The sequence below is a fragment of the Chelmon rostratus genome, chromosome 23 (assembly GCF_017976325.1).
Source record: "Chelmon rostratus isolate fCheRos1 chromosome 23, fCheRos1.pri, whole genome shotgun sequence".
Classification (NCBI taxonomy): Eukaryota; Metazoa; Chordata; class Actinopteri; order Chaetodontiformes; family Chaetodontidae; genus Chelmon; species Chelmon rostratus.
In genome coordinates, this window is record NC_055680.1 from 13162018 (window position 1) to 13188501 (window position 26484).

Genomic DNA, 26484 nt, shown 5'->3' on the forward strand with positions numbered 1-26484 from the left:
AAGGGAGATATACTAACGCTTCATATTTGACACTACATAGTAGTCCCTAATCAAGGCCAAGATGACAACAACACAGAAATTGGGGATTCTTGGGAAAAAAGAAAACATATCTACTTATGATAAAAACACCTGCCCGTGGCCCAGCCCAACTGCTCCAAAGTGAATTCAAAATGAGATAGGTGGGGACTTAAAATGTAGGCCACGCCCCCTGAATGTATCGGTAAGGGTGTCTCTGTGGCGCAATCGGTTAGCGCGTTCGGCTGTAATAATCCCTACATTAACTGTGACCTGCACATGAATACACAGTTTTAAATGCCATGATAAAAACATCTGCCCGTGGCCCAGCCCAACTGCTCCAAAGTGAATGCCAAATGAGATAGGAGGGGACGTAGCATGGAAGCCACGCCCCCTAAATATCTTCACAAGGGTGTCTCTGTGGCGCAATCGGTTAGCGCGTTCGGCTGTTAACCGAAAGGTTGGTGGTTCAAGCCCACCCAGGGACGTTTTCATCATATTTGTAAAGGGAGATATACTAACGCTTCATATTTGACACTACATAGTAGTCCCTAATCAAGGCCAAGATGACAACAACACAGAAATTGGGGATTCTTGGGAAAAAAGAAAACATATCTACTTACAGTGTGGTCTGTAATAATCCCTACATTAACTGTGATCTGCACATGAATACACAGTTTTAAATGCCATGATAAAAACACCTGCCCGTGGCCCAGCCCAACTGCTCCAAAGTGAATTCAAAATGAGATAGGTGGGGACTTAAAATGTAGGCCACGCCCCCTGAATGTATCGGTAAGGGTGTCTCTGTGGCGCAATCGGTTAGCGCGTTCGGCTGTAATAATCCCTACATTAACTGTGACCTGCACATGAATACACAGTTTTAAATGCCATGATAAAAACATCTGCCCGTGGCCCAGCCCAACTGCTCCAAAGTGAATGCCAAATGAGATAGGAGGGGACGTAGCATGGAAGCCACGCCCCCTAAATATTTTCACAAGGGTGTCTCTGTGGCGCAATCGGTTAGCGCGTTCGGCTGTTAACCGAAAGGTTGGTGGTTCAAGCCCACCCAGGGACGTTTTCATCATATTCGTAAAGGGAGATATACTAACGCTTCATATTTGACACTACATAGTAGTCCCTAATCAAGGCCAAGATGACAACAACACAGAAATTGGGGATTCTTGGGAAAAAAAGAAAACATATCTACTTACAGTGTGGTCTGTAATAATCCCTACATTAACTGTGATCTGCACATGAATACACAGTTTTAAATGCCATGATAAAAACATCTGCCCGTGGCCCAGCCCAACTGCTCCAAAGTGAATTCAAAATGAGATAGGTGGGGACTTAAAATGTAGGCCACGCCCCCTGAATGTATCGGTAAGGGTGTCTCTGTGGCGCAATCGGTTAGCGCGTTCGGCTGTAATAATCCCTACATTAACTGTGACCTGCACATGAATACACAGTTTTAAATGCCATGATAAAAACATCTGCCCGTGGCCCAGCCCAACTGCTCCAAAGTGAATGCCAAATGAGATAGGAGGGGACTTAGCATGGAGGCCACGCCCCCTAAATATCTTCACAAGGGTGTCTCTGTGGCGCAATCGGTTAGCGCGTTCGGCTGTTAACCGAAAGGTTGGTGGTTCAAGCCCACCCAGGGACGTTTTCATAATGTTTGAAAAGGGGGAAAAAGATGACAACAACACAGAAATTGGGGATTCCTGGGAAAAAAGAAAGGACAATGACAACAACACAGAAATTGGGTGTGAGCTGCTACTGGCAAAATGATTTTATTTTATATGTATTTTAACCCCAATCGGTTAACACGTTCAGCTATGAACCGAAAGGTTGGTGGTTCAAGCCCACCCAGGGACGTTTTCATCATATTTGTAAAGGGAGATATACTAACGCTTCATATTTGACACTACATAGTAGTCCCTAATCAAGGCCAAGATGACAACAACACAGAAATTGGGGATTCTTGGGAAAAAAGAAAACATATCTACTTACAGTGTGGTCTGTAATAATCCCTACATTAACTGTGATCTGCACATGAATACACAGTTTTAAATGCCATGATAAAAACACCTGCCCGTGGCCCAGCCCAACTGCTCCAAAGTGAATTCAAAATGAGATAGGTGGGGACTTAAAATGTAGGCCACGCCCCCTGAATGTATCGGTAAGGGTGTCTCTGTGGCGCAATCGGTTAGCGCGTTCGGCTGTAATAATCCCTACATTAACTGTGACCTGCACATGAATACACAGTTTTAAATGCCATGATAAAAACATCTGCCCGTGGCCCAGCCCAACTGCTCCAAAGTGAATGCCAAATGAGATAGGAGGGGACGTAGCATGGAAGCCACGCCCCCTAAATATCTTCACAAGGGTGTCTCTGTGGCGCAAACGGTTAGCGCGTTCGGCTGTTAACCGAAAGGTTGGTGGTTCAAGCCCACCCAGGGACGTTTTCATCATATTTGTAAAGGGAGATATACTAACGCTTCATATTTGACACTACATAGTAGTCCCTAATCAAGGCCAAGATGACAACAACACAGAAATTGGGGATTCTTGGGAAAAAAGAAAACATATCTACTTACAGTGTGGTCTGTAATAATCCCTACATTAACTGTGATCTGCACATGAATACACAGTTTTAAATGCCATGATAAAAACATCTGCCCGTGGCCCAGCCCAACTGCTCCAAAGTGAATTCAAAATGAGATAGGTGGGGACTTAAAATGTAGGCCACGCCCCCTGAATGTATCGGTAAGGGTGTCTCTGTGGCGCAATCGGTTAGCGCATTCGGCTGTAATAATCCCTACATTAACTGTGATCTGCACATGAATACACAGTTTTAAATGCCATGATAAAAACATCTGCCCGTGGCCCAGCCCAACTGCTCCAAAGTGAATGCCAAATGAGATAGGAGGGGACTTAGCATGGAGGCCACGCCCCCTAAATATCTTCACAAGGGTGTCTCTGTGGCGCAATCGGTTAGCGCGTTCGGCTGTTAACCGAAAGGTTGGTGGTTCAAGCCCACCCAGGGACGTTTTCATAATATTTGAAAAGGGGGAAAAAGATGACAACAACACAGAAATTGGGGATTCCTGGGAAAAAAGAAAGGACAATGACAACAACACAGAAATTGGGTGTGAGCTGCTACTGGCAAAATGATTTTATTTTATATGTATTTTAACCCCAATCGGTTAACACGTTCAGCTATGAACCGAAAGGTTGGTGGTTCAAGCCCACCCAGGGACGTTTTCATCATATTTGTAAAGGGAGATATACTAACGCTTCATATTTGACACTACATAGTAGTCCCTAATCAAGGCCAAGATGACAACAACACAGAAATTGGGGATTCTTGGGAAAAAAGAAAACATATCTACTTACAGTGTGGTCTGTAATAATCCCTACATTAACTGTGATCTGCACATGAATACACAGTTTTAAATGCCATGATAAAAACATCTGCCCGTGGCCCAGCCCAACTGCTCCAAAGTGAATTCAAAATGAGATAGGTGGGGACTTAAAATGTAGGCCACGCCCCCTGAATGTATCGGTAAGGGTGTCTCTGTGGCGCAAACGGTTAGCGCGTTCGGCTGTAATAATCCCTACATTAACTGTGACCTGCACATGAATACACAGTTTTAAATGCCATGATAAAAACATCTGCCCGTGGCCCAGCCCAACTGCTCCAAAGTGAATTCAAAATGAGATAGGTGGGGACTTAAAATGTAGGCCACGCCCCCTGAATGTATCGGTAAGGGTGTCTCTGTGGCGCAATCGGTTAGCGCGTTCGGCTGTAATAATCCCTACATTAACTGTGATCTGCACATGAATACACAGTTTTAAATGCCATGATAAAAACATCTGCCCGTGGCCCAGCCCAACTGCTCCAAAGTGAATGCCAAATGAGATAGGAGGGGACTTAGCATGGAGGCCACGCCCCCTAAATATCTTCACAAGGGTGTCTCTGTGGCGCAATCGGTTAGCGCGTTCGGCTGTTAACCGAAAGGTTGGTGGTTCAAGCCCACCCAGGGACGTTTTCATAATATTTGAAAAGGGGGAAAAAGATGACAACAACACAGAAATTGGGGATTCCTGGGAAAAAAGAAAGGACAATGACAACAACACAGAAATTGGGTGTGAGCTGCTACTGGCAAAATGATTTTATTTTATATGTATTTTAACCCCAATCGGTTAACACGTTCAGCTATGAACCGAAAGGTTGGTGGTTCAAGCCCACCCAGGGACGTTTTCATCATATTTGTAAAGGGAGATATACTAACGCTTCATATTTGACACTACATAGTAGTCCCTAATCAAGGCCAAGATGACAACAACACAGAAATTGGGGATTCTTGGGAAAAAAGAAAACATATCTACTTACAGTGTGGTCTGTAATAATCCCTACATTAACTGTGATCTGCACATGAATACACAGTTTTAAATGCCATGATAAAAACACCTGCCCGTGGCCCAGCCCAACTGCTCCAAAGTGAATTCAAAATGAGATAGGTGGGGACTTAAAATGTAGGCCACGCCCCCTGAATGTATCGGTAAGGGTGTCTCTGTGGCGCAATTGGTTAGCGCGTTCGGCTGTTAACCGAAAGGTTGGTGGTTCAAGCCCACCCAGGGACGTTTTCATCATATTTGTAAAGGGAGATATACTAACGCTTTATATTTGATTCTTGGGAAAAAAACAAAAAACATATCTACTTACACTTACAGTGTGAGCTGCTACTGGCAAAATGATTTCATTTTATACGTATTTTATTTTGTCGCAAGCTAGCTGAATACTCAATTGTAAATGCCATAATTAGCGCATTCGGCAGTTAACCAAAAGGTTGGTGGTTGGCTCAATCAGCGAAAGGCAGCAGGCCCTGATGGCATCACACCCAGGATCCTGAAGACCTGTGCTAGCCAGCTGTCTCCTGTACTTGAACATCTGTTCAACCTGAGCCTGAGTCAGGAGAAAATCCCGAGGCTGTGGAAGACGTCCTGCCTGGTTCCAGTCCCCAAGAAGCCAAGGCCATCTGACCCAGGTGACTACAGACCAGTCGACCACTCACATCCCATGTGATGAAAGTCCTGGAGAGACTGGTCCTAGCCCAGCTGAGTCCACAGGTGAAGACGTTCCTTGACCCTCTGCAGTTTGCCCCATTTAGGAGTCGATGACGCTGTCATTTACCTGCTGCAACGAGCCCATATGCATATTGATGGTGGAGGAGGCACTGTAAGAATCACATTCTTTGATTTCTCCAGTGCCTTCAACACCATTCAACCTCTGCTATTGGGTGAGAAGCTGCAGGGGATGGGTGTTAACGACGCAGTGATCTCCTGGATTACTGACTACTTGACAGGCCGGCCACAGTTTGTCCGTCTGGGCAGCGGGCTGTCTGATGTGGTGGTCAGTGATACAGGAGCTCCGCAGGGGACTGTGCTTTCTCCCTTCCTCTTCACCTTATACACCACTGACTTTAAGTACAACTCTGAGTTATGTCACCTGCAGAAGTTCTCTGATGACTCAGCTGTTGTCGGGTGTATAAAAGAGGGAGAGGAGGGGGAGTACAGGACACTGATAGACAACTTTGTCAGGCCAAGATGACAACAACACAGAAATTGGGATATTCTTGGGAAAAAAGAAAACATATCTACTTACAGTGTGGTCTGTAATAATCCCTATATTAACTGTGATCTGCACATGAATACACAGTTTTAAATGCCATGATAAAAACTGTATCTGTCCCTTTGACAGCGGACCTGTAGCAGCCTGTGGGAGAAGGTGCTCCGCTGTCTGTCCACTGTGTGAGGGAGAGGGTGCTGATCATTGTCCAGTTAGCAGTTTATTCAGCGTCCTCCTCTCCACCACAGTCTCAAAAGACTCAAGTCTGAGTCCAAGTACAGAGCCAGCCTTCTTGATGATCTTATCAAGTCTGTTGGTGATGTCGTTCGCAACTGGACCTCGTCAGTTTGTCTTAGAAGACGTTTCGCCTCTCATCCGAGCAGGCTTCATCAGTTCGTACGCAACCAGACTAGATAGGACAGCTCTAGTCCAATGCAATGATGTTAGGTTCAAGTATTTATCCCCTGAGTGAGACCAACCCACAAAAACAATAATGGTATCACTCTATTGTGAGGCAAACGATCCCCCCATTAAGGCGGAGTGGGGTGCAACCCTTTGGTGTCAACGACAGTCGTTAGCCTCGTTAGTGTCCCATTGTTGTCATTGGGAGGCTCCTTGAGCCATGTGTGAATGGCTTTGTTGTTTGTTTTCAGAGGCTAAATCTTTGAATCTCTTAGGGAGAGATGAAAGGACAGCATTGTATGTGGGAGATAGGTGGTGTCTAAGACCTCCCCCTCTGTTCAGAGATGGTTTTTCAACCTTGACATAGATAGCTTCTCTTACCCCTCTTTCAAACCATCTGTCTTCTCTGTCCAGAATATGCACATTTTTATCCTCAAGGGAGTGTGCTTTCTCCTTGAGATGCAGGTAAACAGCTGAGTCCAGCCCTGAAGAGTTAGCCCTTCTGTGTTGTGCCATGCGTCTGCTCAGTGGCTGTTTGGTTGTTAGCCTCTCAATAGAGTGATACCATTCTTGTTTTTTGTGGGTTGGTCTCACTCAGGGGGTAAATACTTGAACCTAACATCATTGCATTGGACTAGAGCTGTCCTATCTAGTCTGGTTGCGTACGAACTGATGAAGCCTGCTCGGATGAGAGGCGAAACGTCTTCTAAGACAAACTGACGAGGTCCAGTTGCCAACGATTGAATGCCCTAAAGCTTACAATGACCTGGATGAATGAGAATATTCACAGGCATGTTGGTGATGTGGCTCTGATGCTGCTGCCCCAACATACAACAGCAAAGAAGATGGCGCTGGCAACCACGGACTGGTAGAAGATCTCCAACATTTTGCTAACATTTGTGTAGGAAGGTGTAAGAAGTGGAAGCTACAAATACATGGGAGTTCACCATGACAACAGACTGGACTGGCCCTCCTTGCTCTGCCACCGTCCCAGCCACCCACTCCTCTGCTGGTCCATGTGTACCACCTCTGCCCACTTACACCTTACGACAAACAGGTCTATAGGTGAGACATCTAAGTCCCCATTCAGCTCGTCTCTGTGGCGCAATCGGTTAGCGCGTTCGGCTGTTAACCGAAAGGTTGGTGGTTCGAGCCCACCCAGGGACGTATTCTTTTAACTTTCAACACAATACCTGGTAAAAGACAAAGTAAAGCAAAACAATGGGGACAATGGGGGAGGGAAAGAAGAAAGAACAAAACGATCGTTGGTAAGCTCCATACATTCCAACAGGAGTCACAAGACCTGCATTCCCTGCATTTTAAATCATTCCTTTTAAACATGGTCGTTTCATAAACATGCCACTGACAATAACACATATTTACCACTCTAAAGTAATTGCCACTGAAAAAAAGACACAGGGACAGAAAAGATCGTCCCTGGGTGGGCTCGAACCACCAACCTTTCGGTTAACAGCCGAACGCGCTAACCGATTGCGCCACAGAGACAATGTCGCTTTCACGACATAATTTTCATTGTTTGTTCACACAAACAATGGGAATCGAGAAAACAGAAGTTTATGATGTTGTGTCCCCCTGCATATTCAGTATATACACTTTGTGAGAAAGCATGATAACATGTTGACAGTCTGACAATTCTTCAAGACAAAAGACATTACGCCCAACGTGGGGCTCGAACCCACGACCCTGAGATTAAGAGTCTCATGCTCTACCGACTGAGCTAGCCGGGCTATGCTAGCTGTATGCTGGTCCACAAACAAACCCCTGGCCAATCGCAGCACCCCATTCGAACAATCAATCGCGACTTCTGGCAGTGCGCAACAGGGGCCGGGGCAGGCAGGCTTTTAGAGTCGTCACCCCCAGCTGCCATAACAGACTTTTAGAGTCGTCACCCCCAGCTGCCTGGTCCGTCAGGAGCTGTCCCTGGGGGGGGGGGGCACATTTGAGTTCAAGTCCTAGTTCCGTTGTGACAGCTAAGGGTTCGGGTCAGTGGAGATATATATGGGATTGAACCTTTTGCAGCACAATTCCCACTACCATACGCCAGCAAAAGTTCACGTTTGGACCTATTTCTCAAACTATTAGCATGAAAACTCAGTCCTATAGCTTCCGGCAGCACACAGGCTTTGGTAAATGTTATGCATTGCATTTTAAATGTTAGCCGTTGAACTGTCAGATAAAGATACCAACCTTTCAACGTACTGATGACAAATATATTCAGAACTCTTTAAGATTGTTCCCACATCAGTGACAAAGCATGATAAAATGTCGACAGTCTGACAATTCTTCATGACAAAAGATGTTGCGCCCAACGTGTTTGCTGGTCCACAAAGAAAGCCGGGCTATGGCTATACATGTTCAGGGGTGGGATTTAAATATGGGATATAGTATTAAGCATCCTCAATGAACTAATGAAAAGAAATTCAAATTCGGTTCAGAGGGAAATCCAGTGGGCATTTTCCCATTGAAAAGACATTTAAAATACAGCTTTAGTCAACAGTGAAAAGAAGAAATTTCTTTTAAACCAACACATTAATTAACTGTTCACATTTAGACCATATTTGACTATGATTTACAACACTGGCTTTAAACTGAGAAATTTTGATGTAATTTCTTATGACTCATCTATACTTTCACAGGGATTTCTGTCCTTATGGAAATGTGTTTTTGTGTGGAAAAAAGGCCAAAACCAAAAGAAAAAGCTAGGTTTGACAAATAAATGTGTATATGTGGACAAGGCATCAGTTTAGCATCTGACAATAGGCTATTATTATCAAATAGTAGAGAATGGAGATTTTCACTGTTGCTAAACTCGATGAAATATGATCTAAATGTTAACGTTCACTTAATTCCTTCAAATAGTCAGTGAGAATACTTTCACATTTGAAAGACGAACTTCATTGATGAGAAGAAAGCTCAAGATGATCTGCGCCATCAACCATGTGTCGACCTGAACTTGCAGGTCTACAGCATCGAATCCTGCTGTGACTCTTATTTACTCCCAATTTCCCAATTTGTTCCTCACACAGCACATTTAATACACACGAAACCCACACATACTTAAAAAAGGGTCAAACTCTGGGTAATAACTGCTATTAGAACTGAATCCATTAAAAGTTAACGCTAATTAGCAATGCGCTAAGCTAGCGCCGATCATTACATTAGCATACTTCACTTAACAGCTAACGGTATGGCACACGCAGCAACGCAAATGACGGCTAACATCACATAAATAATAACATTTAACCAAACGAACGCGCAGTATTTTCTGCTACTATTTAATCGTAACACATCCATTAAAATGTACTTCTTACCGTGAAGACGAGCTTTACGTTGAATAGCAGAAATCTCAAACTTCGGCGTTGGAGCTCAGCGTAGGGCCTCCTGTTGCGCATCAAAAAAAAAAAAAAAAAGCCATGTAAAAATGCCTTCTCCGAGACGAAATCTTAGACGATACATACACTTAGCCGTCATGTTTAAGGCAAACGACGTTTAGACAAAGTTGAACGAAACTGGAAAGACCGCTGCATACCTTTTGGAGTGATGAAATACCTGACTAACGTTACCTATCTTATTTCAGTTACATCCGGGAATGACGGATGAGAGGGCGGAGGAGCTGCGGTGTGTTGCTGGGTAGAAAAAAAAAAATCCGCGACAAATGTCGTAAACTATATCTAAGTCCTGAAGATTTAATATTTACATTAGCATTCTCTATCCTTCCTTAACGAGCCTATCTTCTCACACGTTGTATGCATTTTGTTAGCCATTGTTTTATTTTCTTTATAAAGGTATAAGCACACAGAGATCGTTTGTGTGCTTATACCTATATAAAAACGTGTGGCCTCACATCCTGAACCCAGCTAATTAAAACAAGTGGTCAAGACCCCACAATGGGTCTCGAGATTAATCTCAGGGGGTCAGATGATGATAAAAGGGATAGGAAAAGCATATTTTGTTACATTAAGTACATTCACTTTTAGCCAAAGGTTCGGGACAACTGGATTAAAAATATTGCACATTGAGTACAGAATTTTAATTTCACTAGTGCTATGCGCACAACGCGCCTGTAGATGTCGCCTTTCCACTACAATAAAACATTGGTGTCTGGAGCTTGAGAGAGAGGGGCCAACTGCTGCATTACAGCCAGTTTGAGCTCCACTACCCTGTGAAACAGAGCCGAGAGGAACGGTTCAGGTGTCTCTAACCAGCGGGGCGTCTATCACTTTAGCCATATATGAAAGCCGGGTTGTAAGAGGAGCACGAGGAGCCGCGAGCAAACCACGTGATCAAATGCGGAAATTGCCCGACAGAGAAAGTGTAGCGGAGAAAAGAGGGGAGTGGAGGTGTAGGCGTCCGTTTGTGTTTTGAGCTGCTGCTGGACTCTACTACTCTCTGCTACTGAACAATACTTCCATAGAGGAAAAGACGACGGTCCCGGTTACCTGTACGGTTAGGAGTACCACTTCCCCCTGTCGTGAGTAAAGCAAGGTAAGTTTGACGGAAAACAAAACAAAACAAATTTATGTTGACAGTTTGTGTTAACGCGGCAACTTTTCAGGGAATTACCTAGCAAACACGGAGTCATGTGTCAGGACCGCTAGCTTACATATATTGTCAGATTTAACGTTATGTTCATGTTAATAATGTTAATTTCATCAACGTTAATTGTGTCTGTCTGACTACATGCTATATACTATATGTGTGTCAAAACATTAGAGCTATCCCTGCCGTGTATACTGTAGGTATCGTTAATCTTACCAAAGTCACTTTTAGTTTATGGTTAAACCTCAGTCACTGTCTTGTTATGTTGTTGTTTGGTGCTGCCTTAATAATTATAAAATAATTATCACTTTTAACTCATCTCAACTTTCCTTTTTATTAAATGCGCAATTAACAGTGAAATAACTATAATCACATCCTTTTTGGAGCTCAGATTAATACAATTAAAAGACATTAGTGCAATGAGGCATTACAATACGCTACTTAACAGAATACTGATGCTATTGATAAGATAAGATTAGATAAAACTTTATTAATCACTTGCTGGAGACATTAGGGTGATGGTGATCCAGTTTACCCTTACTGATGTACCTGGGGAGGGCACAGTATTAGGAACACTGTATAATACAGAACAGTTCAACAGCACCACAAACTACAGCCTCCTAATGACCAGAAAATTGAATCAGCACCTCTTTGAATCAGTGTCAACAAAAGCTGAACATTATAATCGTGCCTTCATGCAGTTAGGATTTATTGATTTCCAGTTTAGACTAGTTTTTGCTAGATGTAAGCAGTGGGTCAAACATTGTGAACAGAAAATTAATCATATAGCTTATGAGTTACGTCATGTACATAGCATGCAATAGTGCGGGAATAAAGAAAGATGTTGAGGGCAACAGTCAGTCAGTCTGCATGTTATTGAATGTTGATATACAGAACAAGAACTATTCTCTGGCTGCAACTAATGAAATTTCATCTTTGATGAATTTGCTGATTATTTTCTCAATTCCTTCTTTTGTCTGACCAACACTTTAAACTTAAAGATAGTCAGTTTACTATCATAAAACATGAGGAAAATAAGCATATATTGATATGTATATATCTGAGAAGCTGTAGCCAGGGAATTCTTTTGGCATTTTGCCTTTAAAGTATGACATAACAATTAATTAATTGATAATATTGTTACAGATTAATTTGCTGTTCATCAACTAACCAAGTAATCACATGATTGTTTAAGCTCTAGTAACAGAGATTTGACTTGTTTAATAAAGAACAAAGGTAACACACTGTATACAGGGTTAACAGTATAGTGAGACACTGTTAACTTCATAGTGAATATTATGTTTTGTGTCACTCCCAGCGTGTGCCTGTTGCACACAGAGGACATTAAATCACTTTCCCAAAATAACAAGCATAAATTCAAAGCAGGAGATGGGTACCTGTTGCTGCTCTCCGTGGCATCTGCAATTTCAGATTGTTAACTGTGACAGAGCCGTCAGCAACAAAGCTTGGCTGGGCTTCAGGGTTTAAATAGGGTGGTCATGCATGTAAATTATGCTCAGTGCTTACACCCTTGGCAGGTTGGTGTGCAATACAATGCAGCAGTTAACACAGTGTGAATATACAAAAACAACTAAATTAATGATTTAAGTTGTTAGCAGTTGTGTTTAGTATGTTAGCAGTTGTGTTTACAATGTAATTAAATGCTCATTTATTTATATATACATCCACATGATAGAGTATCTGTAACTACACAAAACATCACATTTGTTTCTTTGGGTCACAACTGTCCTAGTTGACATTACAGGTTCACCCTATACATCACTCTATAGTTGTATGTTACAAATCAACAGCCCAGTTGCACCACACAACACGATCTGATCCTTTCACCAAGATTTAAAATGTCTTAATCAAATTAATAAATCAAAAAACTGAAGAATAACTCCAGTGTGTTACAACAGGGATTATATTTTTGCAAATCTGGGAATATCCTGTGACTTTGTCAGACAAAGTCTGATTTGACAGTATGGTTGCAACAATATGAGATTTTCACAGTAAATGAACTATCTCAGAAATGATCATTGTTTCACAGCATCATGGTATTACACTGTTATTATCAGCTACAATGACCCTTAAATGAATGAAAACAATGTTTCTTGATCAAACTCTTATGTCCTTGTATACATGATACTTGATATAAACTTGAAGCAAATGCTTTAATAACACTAATAAGGCAAAATTCAATTCTGTAGATAAACAAATGTGCATGGTATGATAACTGTCAAATTTCATACCACACTGCAGCCCTACTTGCCAAGTTGCAAACAAGCCAACAGCGAAGCAAGCCAGATCCTTATTTGGAAGGAAAACTGAAAATTAGTACATCCACGATGTCTATAATTGTCCATAATCACACTGGAAAACTATGTACAGGTATGGAAGGTCTGAGTTGAACAGGGAAGTACTTGTGATGGATGTTTAAAATGGACAGTTTGGGTAGTAACTTTACCTTTGTTTACTCTTCCAAACAAGTTTGGCTAACTGGGTTTGTTTAAAGCCTGTCTGATTGTCTGACTGCTTATAATATTTTTTCCTGTGCCATTCCTTTTTAATGATGTTTCTGCATTCCCAGTTCCCAGATAATAACTTTGAGTGTAAGATAAGATAAGATAATCCTTTATTAATCTCACAGCAGGGAAATTTGCAATGTTACAGCAGCAGTAGTTAAAAGCATTAGTAAAAAAAAATCAGATAAATAAGTAAAATAAGGCAATGGTTGAAATCACATTATTGGACACAGGTAATATTAATATAGCATAGTTTAGTATGCACTTATTGCACACAAGTGAATTTAGAGTACAATATTAAGCAAGTATTATGCATAGTCATGACCCTAAAAATAAGCCTCATTGTGTAGTAAACAGGAATGATCCTTTAGCGAGCTGTAAACAGTGGTAGTGGTCCAAGAAGGTAATATAGCTTTCAGTAATGGATTTGGTGTGACAAGTCACATAAAGCATTTTACTCAAACACCTGTAGACTTCAACACTTTCTGCAAGGCTTTCATCCAATCAGACACTTTAAGTGTCACACTGCTGCTCTCACAGCTGGAGGTGTGCAAATCTGAATCTCATCAGTGGTTTTCTAATCATAGCGACCCATTTAGGCCACCGAAACAGCACTGATATTTCATACTATTAGAAGTAGATCATCCTCTGATTCCAAATTGTTCTCAGTGGCTGTGACATTTTCTGCTCCGTGATGTGACTCCCCTCCCTCCCATGTCACTGCATTTTCATTCCCAGCCTGACTACATTAAGAGAAGGAAGTGCAAACCACAAGTGATTCTTGGGGTCACTGTTCTGGCAGATGTGGGTGGTTCCTGTTAGGAAATGTGTAAAAGGAACAATTTAACAAATACTACCCACTAAAAGGAATTGCAGAATTCTAATAACGAAGTCACACTTTGCACAGTTGGAGTTTTTAAACAAGAACACTTCTGAGGCTGTTTTTTTTTAATAAAGCAGCATCGTATTCTATACATCTGTCCACATTGGAATGAGATTCCCTTTATTAGGCCTGGAGAAAAAAATGTATGTAACTTGCTGCATATGTGAGCCTCATCTGTCAAACTATCTGTGCTGAGATCAGGCATTAATTTGGCATAAAGAGTGAGAGGAAGCCTCTTCAGTCTTCTTTCAGGTTGTTGCTGACAGCTTTGGGGGCTAAATAGAAAATAATGCTCAAAAGTTGCCATAGTGCAGATGCTGTACTGTATAGTCACAGTGCATGTTGAGAAAACTCAAGATAGTTATGATCCCTAAGGAAACAAAAAATCCTCCAAAAATCCTCCTACTGACATACACAGTCAATAAATCTTGACTGAGAGAGAGAGAGAGAGAGTGTGTGTGTGTGTGTGTGTGTGTGTGTGTGTGTGTGTGTGTGTGTGTGTGTGTGTGTGTGTGTGTATGTGTGTTTGTGCTTGTACAGCTATCCATCCTTGTCAGAACCAATTTGAATTTTAGACCTTGGGACTGAGAAGATTTTTGGAAAGTAAGGACATTATGGGCAGTCCTCACTTTCAGACAAAGCTTCAAAGGGCTGTTTTCAGACCTGTCAACCCTCCGGTGTTTCCCAGGATTCTCCAGTATTTTAGCCTTCTCTCCTGCTGGCCTCCTGCTGAGATATTTTCCCATAAATCCTGTATTTTTAACCTTTCTATACTGAATTAAAACAGGGATGTTTGCTGTAACGTTGACGGGAAGCATAACTGCCTCTTTGATGTGTTTGCTACGTTTCCCTGCACTAATAGTAGCATTAGTTGCTACCATGCAAACTTTCTTGTTTTTCACGTTTCACTCCTGCAAATACAACTGCTTCAATTAGTGGTATTGCAGCAACTACAGTGTCCACTTCTAATAATATTAGTGGGGGGTTGTACAATAATGTAATGAGTGTGTATGTTGTTGTTGTATAAGAGCAGTAAGGCCTGAAAATAAGGCTGATCTCTTGAGTATTATTGTTACAGAAGGTTAAAGACCTGCCAATTATCCCTTTCAGCTACGTGCTACCATTACGTTGTTTTTATGCACTATACCTTGTCTTTCCTTTATTTTCATATTCATATTAAGCACCTCACAGAGACCCGATGAACGTTTTCCATCTGTGCGAAGTCCACAAACAGCAGCTTCAGTCCCCAGCTAATCCTCTTAGACTGTTTTGTTGTTTTCCTTTAATTGAAGTCTCTGTCGGGAGTCGCTGATACTCCTGGCTTGGCTAGTACTGCACAGCTGTGTTCTCACAGCTCTCAACTGAAATACTGGCTAACCTGGGGTCATGCATTTAGAAAGGATAACACCCTGGGAAGCTTACTGTGGCGAGCCGTTATTTCCCCGTTTTATTTCTCTCTCATGTACAACCTCCATCCTTATCTTCCAGTGCTCTTCCATTGATCTAATCATTGCCTATTGTGTTCTGTCAGTTTTTCTCTCCAACTCTCTATTAAAACGAATCCTTCTCTCTCATTGTCTCCTTTATCCTAACTTGTTTTGCAGGGTCGTTCTTAGGTCACACTGCTGAGATGACTAGGCTGTGACAGTGTGTGTCCAAGTGTGTCTGTACTGGACCAGTTCCTGTGACATGGCTGCTGCTAAGAAGAGTGAGTTGTTATTATTGTATTCACTGCCTGTTGTAATTCTTACACAACTGTAGATGCTGCCATGAGGCCGACAGGACAAGCAATAGTTAACATTTGAGATATAGGCAGCCTGGCTAGCCTACTGTCTCAGGATCAAGTGTTATGTTTTGTTGCATAAATCAGTTGTGTGGCAATAAGCTGCAAAATCAATTGCATAAATTTATTTGAGAGGAAGTGTGGGAGGAACAGAGAGTCCTAACCAGCCCAGTTTGGTAACAGAAAGAAAACCAGTCTACTGTTCCACTATCCAGATTTCCCATATGCCTTTTTCAATGTCTCTGCTCTTTGACATTTGATTTTAGTTGATCAAAACAATTAATCCACAGTTGTAATTTATAGATCACACACCGCTGAATGTGACATTGTAGTGCACAGGATGGATTATGACTTATATATAAATCTATACAGTAAACCCGGAAGTGATCATAATGTTTAAAGCTATAATCTGCTGGAGGTGAATTATACGTCCTTAATCTTTCCCTTGCATTTAAAGTTCCTTAGAAGGGCTTGACTATTGCAGAAAAACCTGGTGAAGGGAAAAAAAAAAAACAAGACAACGTGATCTTCAGCATAATTTATTGTGATTGAGAGCTCCAAATGAACCTTTTCTCTGTTGTGACATCCTGGAGACATTCCTGGAAGGTTAGTCGATAGAATTGAAATTCACAATTGATTTTGCTCTTTCAGTGCTGTTTCTTGTGAAAGGGGTGTGTAAACTCGTTTTTGTGTAGGCAAGCACATTTATTTCCTCAAAAGCAGGAAGGGCTCAATAAAAAGCACTGGAAGAGAGCAAAACCTGGTAGAGAGCTGTAAATGACTCATCATTTTTTTTTTCACTACCGTGAATATGCTTAATCTCCTCACCAGTGGAGTATGGGTACTTGTCTTCAAGGACCACTCTGCAGGCTTTTGTTCTCTTTGATAAGGTCATTGAATGAAGGGCAGTGTGAAGGGAGTATCTAATATTGGCTTCCTGTTTATGGCATTTTGTATTTTCCATGTGTCTGGGATGGACTGAAATGTCACAGGAAGAAGTAGGAATATGTTGCCACCTTAGGGAGAATAAAAATATTTTACAAATAAGAGTTCTGAAGATTTTTTGTGTTGTCTTGTTTCCTTAGAATAATGTTGCATTAGGCAAGGATCTCTGAAGAGCCATTGGTTATTCAACCTTTTTCTACATTTATGGGGAAAAATGTGAACACAAACATTTTCTAAGCTTTTTGAAGTTCTTTCCTAGATGGATATGTTAAAAAGCTCATCATTTGTGAACAGGAAGAACACAACATTTTGTTAAAACTGATATGTTTGTCAGCTCTCAGACCATAGATTTCTTTGTGACCGCTTCTTTTGTATGGTAACGACTTGTATGACTGTGTAGTTGTTGTTACTGACATGCATTTGGGTTTGTTTTGGAAAGTGGTGACAAACAAATCACTGGCTCTGAAGAAGTTGGAGCAAGGACAAACGGAGAACGGTAGACAGAGATGAATTTGTGCAATCTAACTGTAAGGCTGGCAAGCAGTGAACTTAAAACATAATTGAATTTGTCTTAGAAATGTTAGAGTCCCAGGTGTGTTTGTTAATGAGTGTGTTCACCAGCTGGAGAAGCTTGCAATTTACATTGGGTGGAGGGATGACTCAAATTTTTACAACAGGAAGGAAACTTAGACAACATGCTGACTTTTTAGTAAAACCAATCATATGACACTGATCTGTTGCAGGCTATGGTGTATTATGGTGGAGTGAGCAAGTCCAACTACATAGATCGAATCCAAATGTGCTTCTTTTTGTTTTAAACCTGCCATTATCTGAAGTATGCTGACCCCTTGGTGAAAGAGAAAGAGTTCAGAGAAGAAGGCTGATAGGCTAACGGAGTGCTGTAATATTCACCAGAGCAGAGGCAGATATACGGACAGACAGATTAGCAGAGGGGCAGAAGAAGATAGAGATTAATCTAAAATAAGCCAGTTCAGTAGGGCGTGCATGTACGTGTGCACATTAATTTGTGTGTGCACATGCATCTGTGTGCTTATGGGTCTGCTACTACTGAGAGGGTAAGTAGGGGTGTGTGTCCCTGCTCTGGCTTTGTCTGAGATTATTCTGCCCATCAGAAAGGCCACAGATCTCAGTATTGTGATTATGAGCCTGACATGGGGGCTTGGCCCTGAGCTCTACTCCTGCTCTGATGCTGTTTGCATAAGTGCAAATATATCACATACATAGCAAAACGACGATAGCCAGAACTGAAAAGTAAAGATTAAAATAATGCAATAAAATGTGCCAGTGACAGACATGTTTTTCTTGTGCAAACAAGACTGCTGCCAGCTGCCCCACAAATTAACTACCACAGCGATTACAGTGGAGATGAGAGCTATAGTGGTGGGAGGGCCCCAACTGAGGCTGATGATAGTGCACACATTGCACAGTGCTGTAAACACAATAGTACGTAAATATTGTAAAATCCTGAATGATTTAGCTTGTGTTGCATTTTATATCTTGCTCTATATTTATTGCCCTTGACCTGAGGCTGTGAGAGTCTTTTAGGCAAGTAATTAATGAGGCTGTGCCGAGATGATTCCTGAGGCCACAACAGGATGTGTATCGCTATAGTACTCACTGTAGTACGCAACTCAATGAATGACAACACAAACTATGCTAATTAGATCCCTGAGGTGTGAGGTGACAGGAGGTATTTTGGATTTACAGGCTTCTAGAAGTAAAAGTTCCATTCATTTTCTGAAGACAGTGTAAGATTGTGGCACTTTGGATGGGCGTGAAAGTCTTGGGGTTTAATCATCAATACAAAACATGAGCATCTTAGAATGTTAAAAAATATCCAAATCTTTGAAAAGTCAAAGATACAAGTCTGTGTACATAAAGGTAGAGATGTTAACCATGATTCAAGATGACTTTTAGTAAGACACATCCAGTTGCTGAGTTTAAAACTCAGTTATTGGTGCCAATAACTGTAACTGTTAATAATTAGCAATTTTTACAAACATACTTTGCAGCTTCATTGCATTATTTTCATGAATCTGCTTCAGTTTTGGGTGTATTTTGGCAATTATGCCAAAGGCTTGCTGCCAAGCCTTTTGAATCTACGATTGCTCTGATTTGCTCTTCGGACGGAAAAAAAACCCCTCAGGATATCTCACAAGAGAACTTGAAATAATTCAAACTGGTAACATATTAACTTATAGTATTGTGACATTATCCAGGGAATTTCTGTGTTTCTGTTTTCTGGAACATTGAACACATCAGTAACTTTAAAAGACGAGTTCGCAATAAGACAAAAATTATTCCACAACCAGCTCTTCCTTCTTTGCAACTCTATACCAATGGTAAAGAAAAGACACACTAAGCCATTATAAAGGTAATAGCCATAAAATGGTCATTCAATTCTGCTGCAGTGTTAACATTCCCATACACTATAAAGTTAATAACTAAAAAGGACATAGAAAGTGGCTGAGAAAGCTTAACTGCCAAAACAGCCTTTGTGGAATCCTTGTAATAATTAACCATTAGTTAATAGTTAAAATTACATGAAAGGGTAGTCCATACGATTGTATGAAGGTAGTTATCCACAGTCAGTGTATTATCTGCAGGATTACCAGTGTAGGAAGCTAAGCAATGTAGTTCTGTGGACGGAGGCAGCAGCAAAATGTATTTTAGTTTAAGTGTATGCTATATTTACAGTTTAGTCTGTTTGTGTTATTGTGGGACTTGGTGAATCTGAACTAACCCTATAAAGTACCAGTCTCGAAGCTTTCAGTCCTGGTTGTTGTAGAGACACCTGTAGTTACTGGTGGTAGCTACAAATGCGGTTTAATGCTACAGTTCACATAATTGTGGGGGCAGCAAAACAAACTATTGACAGCATTGTTTGTTCTGTGAGCTACCATGATTTGATTTTATGCTGCACGTGGCATGAGTCTGTTGGCTCAGTGAAACATGCTGAAAGGCTTGTTGGCTTGCTGCGAGCCTTTCAGCTGAGAAGTTGAAGTTGGTTTGCAGCCTATCGCCTGCAGCTCTTCATCTAACAGCTCATTGTGGCTGCTCCTTCCTTTTCCATCACTCCCTGCAGTGTTTCAAACTGATCTGCTCTCAGAAAAAGGCCAAAAATGTTTCTTGTCTGACGTGTTTTGTACAAGCATTTTTGATGAATGATAGCAATCAGTGCAAACCTCACTGACAAATACATTGGATTTCCTGTGACCTCTTCATGACAAAAGTCAACTCGTGTCACGCTAGTTGAATGCTTTAATTGTGATGCTGCAGCAGTTGGAAATGTTCATGTCACACAATAGCACAAACCAACCAACCGATCGAGGTGGCGGTAAGCCATCAATCTTGGGCAAAAAAATTATTGTTTTTGTGCTGTGTTTTGAAGAGAGCATAAATAGATGTACAAGTTTCAGTTTCCCACCAGGAAGGGTGGTCTACTTGATGACTAAGTAGAAAAGTGAGAACTTTTTGAATATAGTGTACACTTGAACTGATACAACCCCATTTAAAAAAAAAATCAAACTATCCCTTTAAGATAACAATGAAATTAAGTGATGTATCAGCAGTCAAAGACCAGTGTAGCTCAGTTCAGACTTATTGTTTCTGAATTAACTTGTTTCCATTTTCAGACATTAGCGGGGCTGGAGCATGATTATTAGAGAATTAACATAAATCAGCTGACCAGCTACCCACCAACATCATAGCTGGTCTGGACAATAAGGTTGACTGTGTGCGGTTCTACAGTGGGCGCATGTTTGATTGCAGTGCTTGTTCTGTAAATACATCACATCACTGCCATCTCTCAGCTTCAGCCTCAGCTCAAACACAATAAGTTAGCGGAGCTGAATAGAGAGGCTTACATTCATGCCACGGATGGCGCCTTAACAGTTGTCACATTTCTTGACTGGATAATTTCTCACTTTTGAGAGAAAGTTCAGTCAGACTCATTGGAAATGAAAGCTCCCTCTCTTTATACGTTCCAATCTCCAATGGGTATAACGTACCCTTTTCACTCTAACAGCTGATAGGCTGGCTTATAGCATGAAAGCCTGCCATTATTAAGATGAATATGTGGATGTAATTACGGTTATAGAGGCCTATTGTATGAACTTCTGGGCTTCTTGCAAAAAGCCTCTTAAAGCGGGAGTGGTGACCTTAAATATCTTGTCCACACATGTGATTTGATGATGAACTCGCAGCTTAAGTCTTGGTCCCTTGAGTCATCAGACTAGTTTAGGTAGAAAAATACACCCTTGCATATTCTTAACAAATACTAGCAAGTTTGCCTAGCAAGGTAATAGACTTTTCAGAAAACAGGTAGGTGATGTAGGACACTGAGCGCAGAAAAGCACTGAATGAATAACTAAATCTCTAACTTGAAGTAATGCAAAGGAGTGAAAATCATATTGTTTCAGGCCGGCAACATACATTATAGAGCTGTAGAATAGATTTTCCAGCATGCAAGATAGAAATTCTTCTCATTGCAAAACTTAAAAATTGTAGCTGATTGAAATCCCATCTAATAGCAATGTAATATTTTTACATTTTAGAGCCATAAATACACATTAGTTTAAGTCCCCAATTGTCTATATAAATATATATGTGTTTGTATGTATACACGCATACACACACACACTCATGCACAAGATACAGTGCCCTAAACACTACAATACTACATGTTTATCATTAAATACTTGGGTTTTATATGCTTTCTTATCAGCAGTGTATTTTATAAGCAGATATCACTTTTTCAAATGTTTATTTGGAAATGAATCATTTTTCACTTTAATATATGAATTTCCATGAAGGCAGATAGTTAGATAAGAAAACTAATTTCCAGATATTAACCTACCCCGGCTCTTCTTATCCTTGATCTGGATTTGGGGAGACTTGGGAAATTCTCTGTCTAGGATCACAGGAATAGACATCAAGTCTGTTTTAGGTCAGTTTACATCTTACATATCTTGGCTCAGAACTTCCACTATGGGATATTGTTAATATTGCAAGGTGTTCTGGTTTTGTATATAGAGCTTTGGATATTAAACAGCATTTTAATATAACCCCCCCCCCCCCCACACACACACACACACACACACACGTACACACATCCCTCATTTCCATTTTCCATTTCAACAAAGTGATCCTGCACATATGGAACATTATGTAACTCCTGAACTCATTATTGTGACCCAGATTGCAGATAGCAAGGATTTCTAATCTCTAATATGAGTCTGTGTAAAAGTTTAATGGAGCTGGTCCCAAGTGGGACAGCCGTGGCCTTTGCTAATGCAAGGACACAAGTCAGCATATGAATTCAATTAAATGCATTAGAGCATTAATACAATTAGCTGTTCAGTATTAAATAAAATGCATTGAGGTATGATCAACTTTAATGTGATTTGAGCAGTTTTGCCTCCCTTCATATGTCATCATAGTCAGTGTAAGGCAGGATTGTTCCAGCGATGTGTAATTAAGTTATAAAGTCAAGGCTTCATGTGCTTTTGTTTTGGAATAAGCAATTCATTATGGTGCTATCAGTTTGATCTTCAGTAACATTATTACCAGGCTCTGCTCTGTTAACTTAATAATTAATCCAGATGGTGCCAGGTTCACCTAATGTTGGCCTGTCATGGCTTGGCAGACAAAGTAAAATTATCCTCTTTTGACAAAAATCTTGTGTTTTCTTTCTGGTTCAGATATGAGGGGGAAGAAATGCCTCTGCCAATATTTTCATAGAAAGGGAGAGGCATGTTCCAACTTTAAAGCGTTTCTGGAAAAAGATCTAAAAGAATGAAATCTCCCCAGCTGTCAGGTTGGCGAGAATACCTGATTAAAGTTTAAATTAGAGTTAAACTGCCTGAAAACTTTCTTTTAAAACTATGTATGACTGAATTTCCCCAACAGTCAAAGTTAAAGGTATACTATGCTGGATTTTCCTAAAGTATGACTCATACAAGAGCAATCCATCTCACTCATCATTTGTGACCCACTAGAAGAGACCCTGCCCCCTGCCTCTATTTTCTTATTTTCTACTCATTTTGTTGTGTTCAGGATGTTTCTGGGCTGCAACCTTTGGGCAGATGGTGTGTAGCCCCCAGCCAATAACAGTGCTCATGTGAGGTCAGGCCAGGTGCCAGACCGTAAGTAGCATGCATCCAAGAGATAGCTTTGAAAATGTCCGCCGAAAACACGCAAATATAGGGACGCAAAACATCAGAGAGTCTATCTGGGGCTGGTTTTCACCCGCTGGCGAGCATTGAAGGAGAGGATAGGGATGAAGGGTAATGCAGAGTTGGCCTGTTTTTTGCTGGAGTGGAAGGTGCTGGTGGTTAGCATAGTTAGCTTGCTAATATTGGCCTTTCCATTACAGTAAATGTAACGTTCCCACCATAGTAGCTTGCAGTGGATGTACTAGAAGTGTGCTTCTGGTAATGCTGAGCCGGGGAGAAGGGGCCATGGAATGTTGTGCTTACAAACAGTAACCAACAATTGCTTCATAGCACACCTTTAATATCTGAAAAAGACAACGTCCAGGCATTTATTGATAAAACTGGATGGTTTAATTGACAATGACCTAACAATGTAGGTAACAGCCCCATTTAAATGTTATGAAGTCACCTATTTCCAACTGAGCCCCGCATGTGAGAAAAGCAATGAAAAAAGCACGAATACAGAAATATCTCATGTTAAATAACAGGAAGTGGTCTAACTTTGACACCAAATTGTAGGTTTTTGCAGACTTGACTTCACTGCTCATAGTAAGAAGCTGATTGAGAAAATATGTCTTCAGGGCTGTTAAAGTTTACATAGCTATAGGCATAAAGCTCTAAAACTCTTAAATCAGTTTATACTTAAAGTAATTGCAAGTTTAATGTTATGCAAGTAATAACTTCGGTTTTGCTTCATCTTAAACTATTTTGTGTGCACCATAGTAACTTAATAAACCATTGTTTCATCCGGTCATCACTCTGCCTTTAAAGGAGAAAATGTAACCAACAAAAATCTTCCATCTGCAGCTTGACTGCTGTGCACCAGTCTTGTTTTGTAGCCAGTGTTAATTAAGTCAACATCTATCTTACTGACTTAATAATGTTGAACCCAGATACCTGTTCGGTGTGGTGGTAAAAATGCCTTGTGTGTTAGCTATGACCCACTGTGAATCTGGATATAAATAAACCCAAGCCAGAGAAGTTGTGCCAAAAAACCTACTTCCAGAGTTAAGTGCATTTTTACCTTGGAAGGTGATTAGATGCTTAAAATCAGAGCCAGATACACACGTCTATGCTTTGTTGTCACACAGTGCTTGATAGAGATGGCAATTAGTAATATTGGCTACAAAACAAAGCTCAAGCACGGTGGTCATGCTGCTGATTGAAGCACCTTTGAAGTTTTTGAATAAATCGAGAATAATTGGAAAGATGGTAATCAGACGCAAGGTGCCCAGGAAGTGAGTGTTAAATACGCAGGGTGATGCTGGATACAGTAATCTCATAGTCACATTTGCACAGATGCACACACTGCAGTAGCCAGTTCTCAACGAGTATTTTATGCGAAATGATCTTCAGATTTAAATGAGGGATGGGTCTCACTGGCTCTTAAAGGACCAAAGAATATTGACCAAATATTAAAAGGTTGTTTAGATGTAAGAAGAAGAGAAGGACAACATATTCTGTGTACTGTTTATCTAAGTTTTGTTGTTTAGCTCCTTCACATGTTTTACCCTCCTTTAAGGTCTGGGAAAGAGATGCTCTATAAGCAGACCCAAAGCCCTTTGAACAATAATTCAGACAAATTGTTTGTTGTCATAGAGAATTATTAATATTATTTTTTCGGGGGGTTTGAGAGTAGGAGGGTTTATTTGGAGAACAAGTTTCCATTCTTTCACCCTGGGAATAAATGTCTGGGTAGGAGAACAACAAATATCAGTGTGCCTCGGTGTTATAGGAGAGCACTGAAATCTAAAGGGAACTAATATGTGTAGCTTGTAAGCCTTAACTTCTTTAACGCCTTTATTTTGACGCGAAGATCTCATGGAGACTGGCTAGAGCACATTTCTTTGAAAAAGGAAGATGGCACATTGTATTTACCAGTAGTATCACCTTAATAAATGAATGATTTAAAAGGCTGTCTTTATTTTGTTTATCTCAAGGGTTCAGACTCTATCAGAGCTGCCAGTAGCCTATATTCAGTGCCAATACTCATATTTGTAAATATTCATGCATGCAGATGCAAAGTAAAATAAACAGCAGGGAAAGACAGGTATTTTTTAAAAAAAGGCAATATAACCAAAAGAAGAAGCATATTGATCCCTCAAACCTGTGATACCAAGAATCCAATCTGCTGAGCTAAGGCTCAGCAATATATTGGTATTATTTAAACCTGAAATCGGATTTTTATTTTTTATTTTTCACTTTAATTAAGAGAAATCTACAATAATGCTACAGAATACAATGATATTTTTAACAACAGTGTACAGAGCCCTGACCTCAACCCTACCCAACACCTTTTTGTCGAACTGAGAGCCAGGCGTTGTCTGCCAACATCAGTTGTTGACCTCGCTAATGCTCTTTTGGCTGAATGGGGGCAAATCCCTGAAGCCAGCTTCCAAAATGTTGAGGAAAGCCTTCCCTGAAGAGTGGAGGTTGTTATAAGAGCAGATTAATGTCCATGGTTTTGAATGTAGTGTCTTTCAATCCTTTTTTATGTGCATTTTCACGTTAATTAAGCACACAGAAACCTACAGTGGATAAATCATGACTTCCATGAAGTATGCAAGTTAAACATCACTCAAACATAAGCTCCACTTAAATGTCACATTACTGCTATTAGTCTCTGTTGAAGAAACTTTCTAGTCTTCACTCAGAAATAATCTACTGTTTCTCAGACTTTGTCAATATGTTTGTGTTTTCTCAGGCCTTTACAGATGAGCATCCAGATATTCAGAGCAGGTTTGAGTGATTGCTTTTGTAAATTGCTCTGCCGTCACTCCACTATAGAGTGGCCTGCCACGGTTTAATGTGTCTTTTCCCCTTATCAAGGTATCCAGCGTTTGCTTACAGGTCTGACCTTCAGCAACTATTCCCTCTCACTCAGGTTGTGCGAAGGCAGGAGGCGTTCGCTTCTCAGAAGAGCCCCCGGCTGCCGGAGCCCCATCACATGTTCACTTTGACGAAAAGCTGCATGACTCCGTCGTCATGGTGACTCCGGAGGATGACGGCAACTTCATGGTCAAGGTGTGTTTAACCTGCCAATAGCTGGCGTTGACTGGGTTTTTTGCAGTTTCCTGGTTATGTTTTGTGAATGTATAACGCTTTTCCCTCTTTCAGAAACCTGGATAAGATCTTGAGGGTCCCTAATTTACAGCTCAAGCCATAATTTTACATACGCTCTAAAACTATGGTGTTTATCTGATTGATGTCATGCTCTTTGCTCAAAATAAGATCAGGAATGTGTTTTCTATATTTGCAGATGTTGCAATCACATAATGACCTGGCATAAATCAATTTCGTTTCAAGGAGTTGCACTGAAATACTGGTAAAGTCTGGAGGCACTAGTGTTTAAGATAATGATGTTGCATCACCGCATGCTGATCAAAAATGTTCTGCAGTAGTTTTCTGCCCAGTCTGCAGGCTTTATTCAGTCACCATCTGCTTATATGCATATTATTTCATCTTCAAATCCAAATCTAATCTAAACAAAAGCCCAGTCCAAA

At 40.9% G+C, this 26484-nt stretch overlaps 1 protein-coding gene and 10 non-coding genes across 11 annotated transcripts in view; 9 read left to right on the plus strand and 2 right to left on the minus strand.

Moving 5' to 3' along the window:
* The first annotated feature begins 429 nt into the window (after window positions 1-429).
* On the plus strand, window positions 430-503 carry trnan-guu. The gene has a single exon. It is a non-coding gene; the product is annotated as a tRNA-Asn (tRNA).
* A 513-nt stretch (window positions 504-1016) lies between these two features.
* trnan-guu lies at window positions 1017-1090 on the plus strand. The gene has a single exon. It is a non-coding gene; the product is annotated as a tRNA-Asn (tRNA).
* A 514-nt stretch (window positions 1091-1604) lies between these two features.
* On the plus strand, window positions 1605-1678 carry trnan-guu. Its single transcript has one exon. It is a non-coding gene; the product is annotated as a tRNA-Asn (tRNA).
* Window positions 1679-2403: 725 nt separating this feature from the next.
* trnan-guu lies at window positions 2404-2477 on the plus strand. Its single transcript has one exon. It is a non-coding gene; the product is annotated as a tRNA-Asn (tRNA).
* A 513-nt stretch (window positions 2478-2990) lies between these two features.
* Window positions 2991-3064, plus strand: trnan-guu. The gene has a single exon. It is a non-coding gene; the product is annotated as a tRNA-Asn (tRNA).
* Window positions 3065-3990: 926 nt separating this feature from the next.
* trnan-guu lies at window positions 3991-4064 on the plus strand. The gene has a single exon. It is a non-coding gene; the product is annotated as a tRNA-Asn (tRNA).
* Window positions 4065-4588: 524 nt separating this feature from the next.
* On the plus strand, window positions 4589-4662 carry trnan-guu. The gene has a single exon. It is a non-coding gene; the product is annotated as a tRNA-Asn (tRNA).
* A 2480-nt stretch (window positions 4663-7142) lies between these two features.
* On the plus strand, window positions 7143-7216 carry trnan-guu. The gene has a single exon. It is a non-coding gene; the product is annotated as a tRNA-Asn (tRNA).
* Window positions 7217-7481: 265 nt separating this feature from the next.
* On the minus strand, window positions 7482-7555 carry trnan-guu. The gene has a single exon. It is a non-coding gene; the product is annotated as a tRNA-Asn (tRNA).
* Window positions 7556-7724: 169 nt separating this feature from the next.
* trnak-cuu lies at window positions 7725-7797 on the minus strand. Its single transcript has one exon. It is a non-coding gene; the product is annotated as a tRNA-Lys (tRNA).
* Window positions 7798-10361: 2564 nt separating this feature from the next.
* Window positions 10362-26484, plus strand: part of c23h20orf27 (chromosome 23 C20orf27 homolog) — a 61793-nt gene continuing 45670 nt past the window's right edge. The window contains exons 1-3 of the mRNA XM_041965106.1: window positions 10362-10555; window positions 15622-15725; window positions 25866-26005. Of these exons, the coding sequence (XP_041821040.1) occupies window positions 15707-15725; window positions 25866-26005 (159 nt within the window). The 5' untranslated portion in view covers window positions 10362-10555; window positions 15622-15706. The remainder of the gene's footprint in view (window positions 10556-15621; window positions 15726-25865; window positions 26006-26484) is intronic.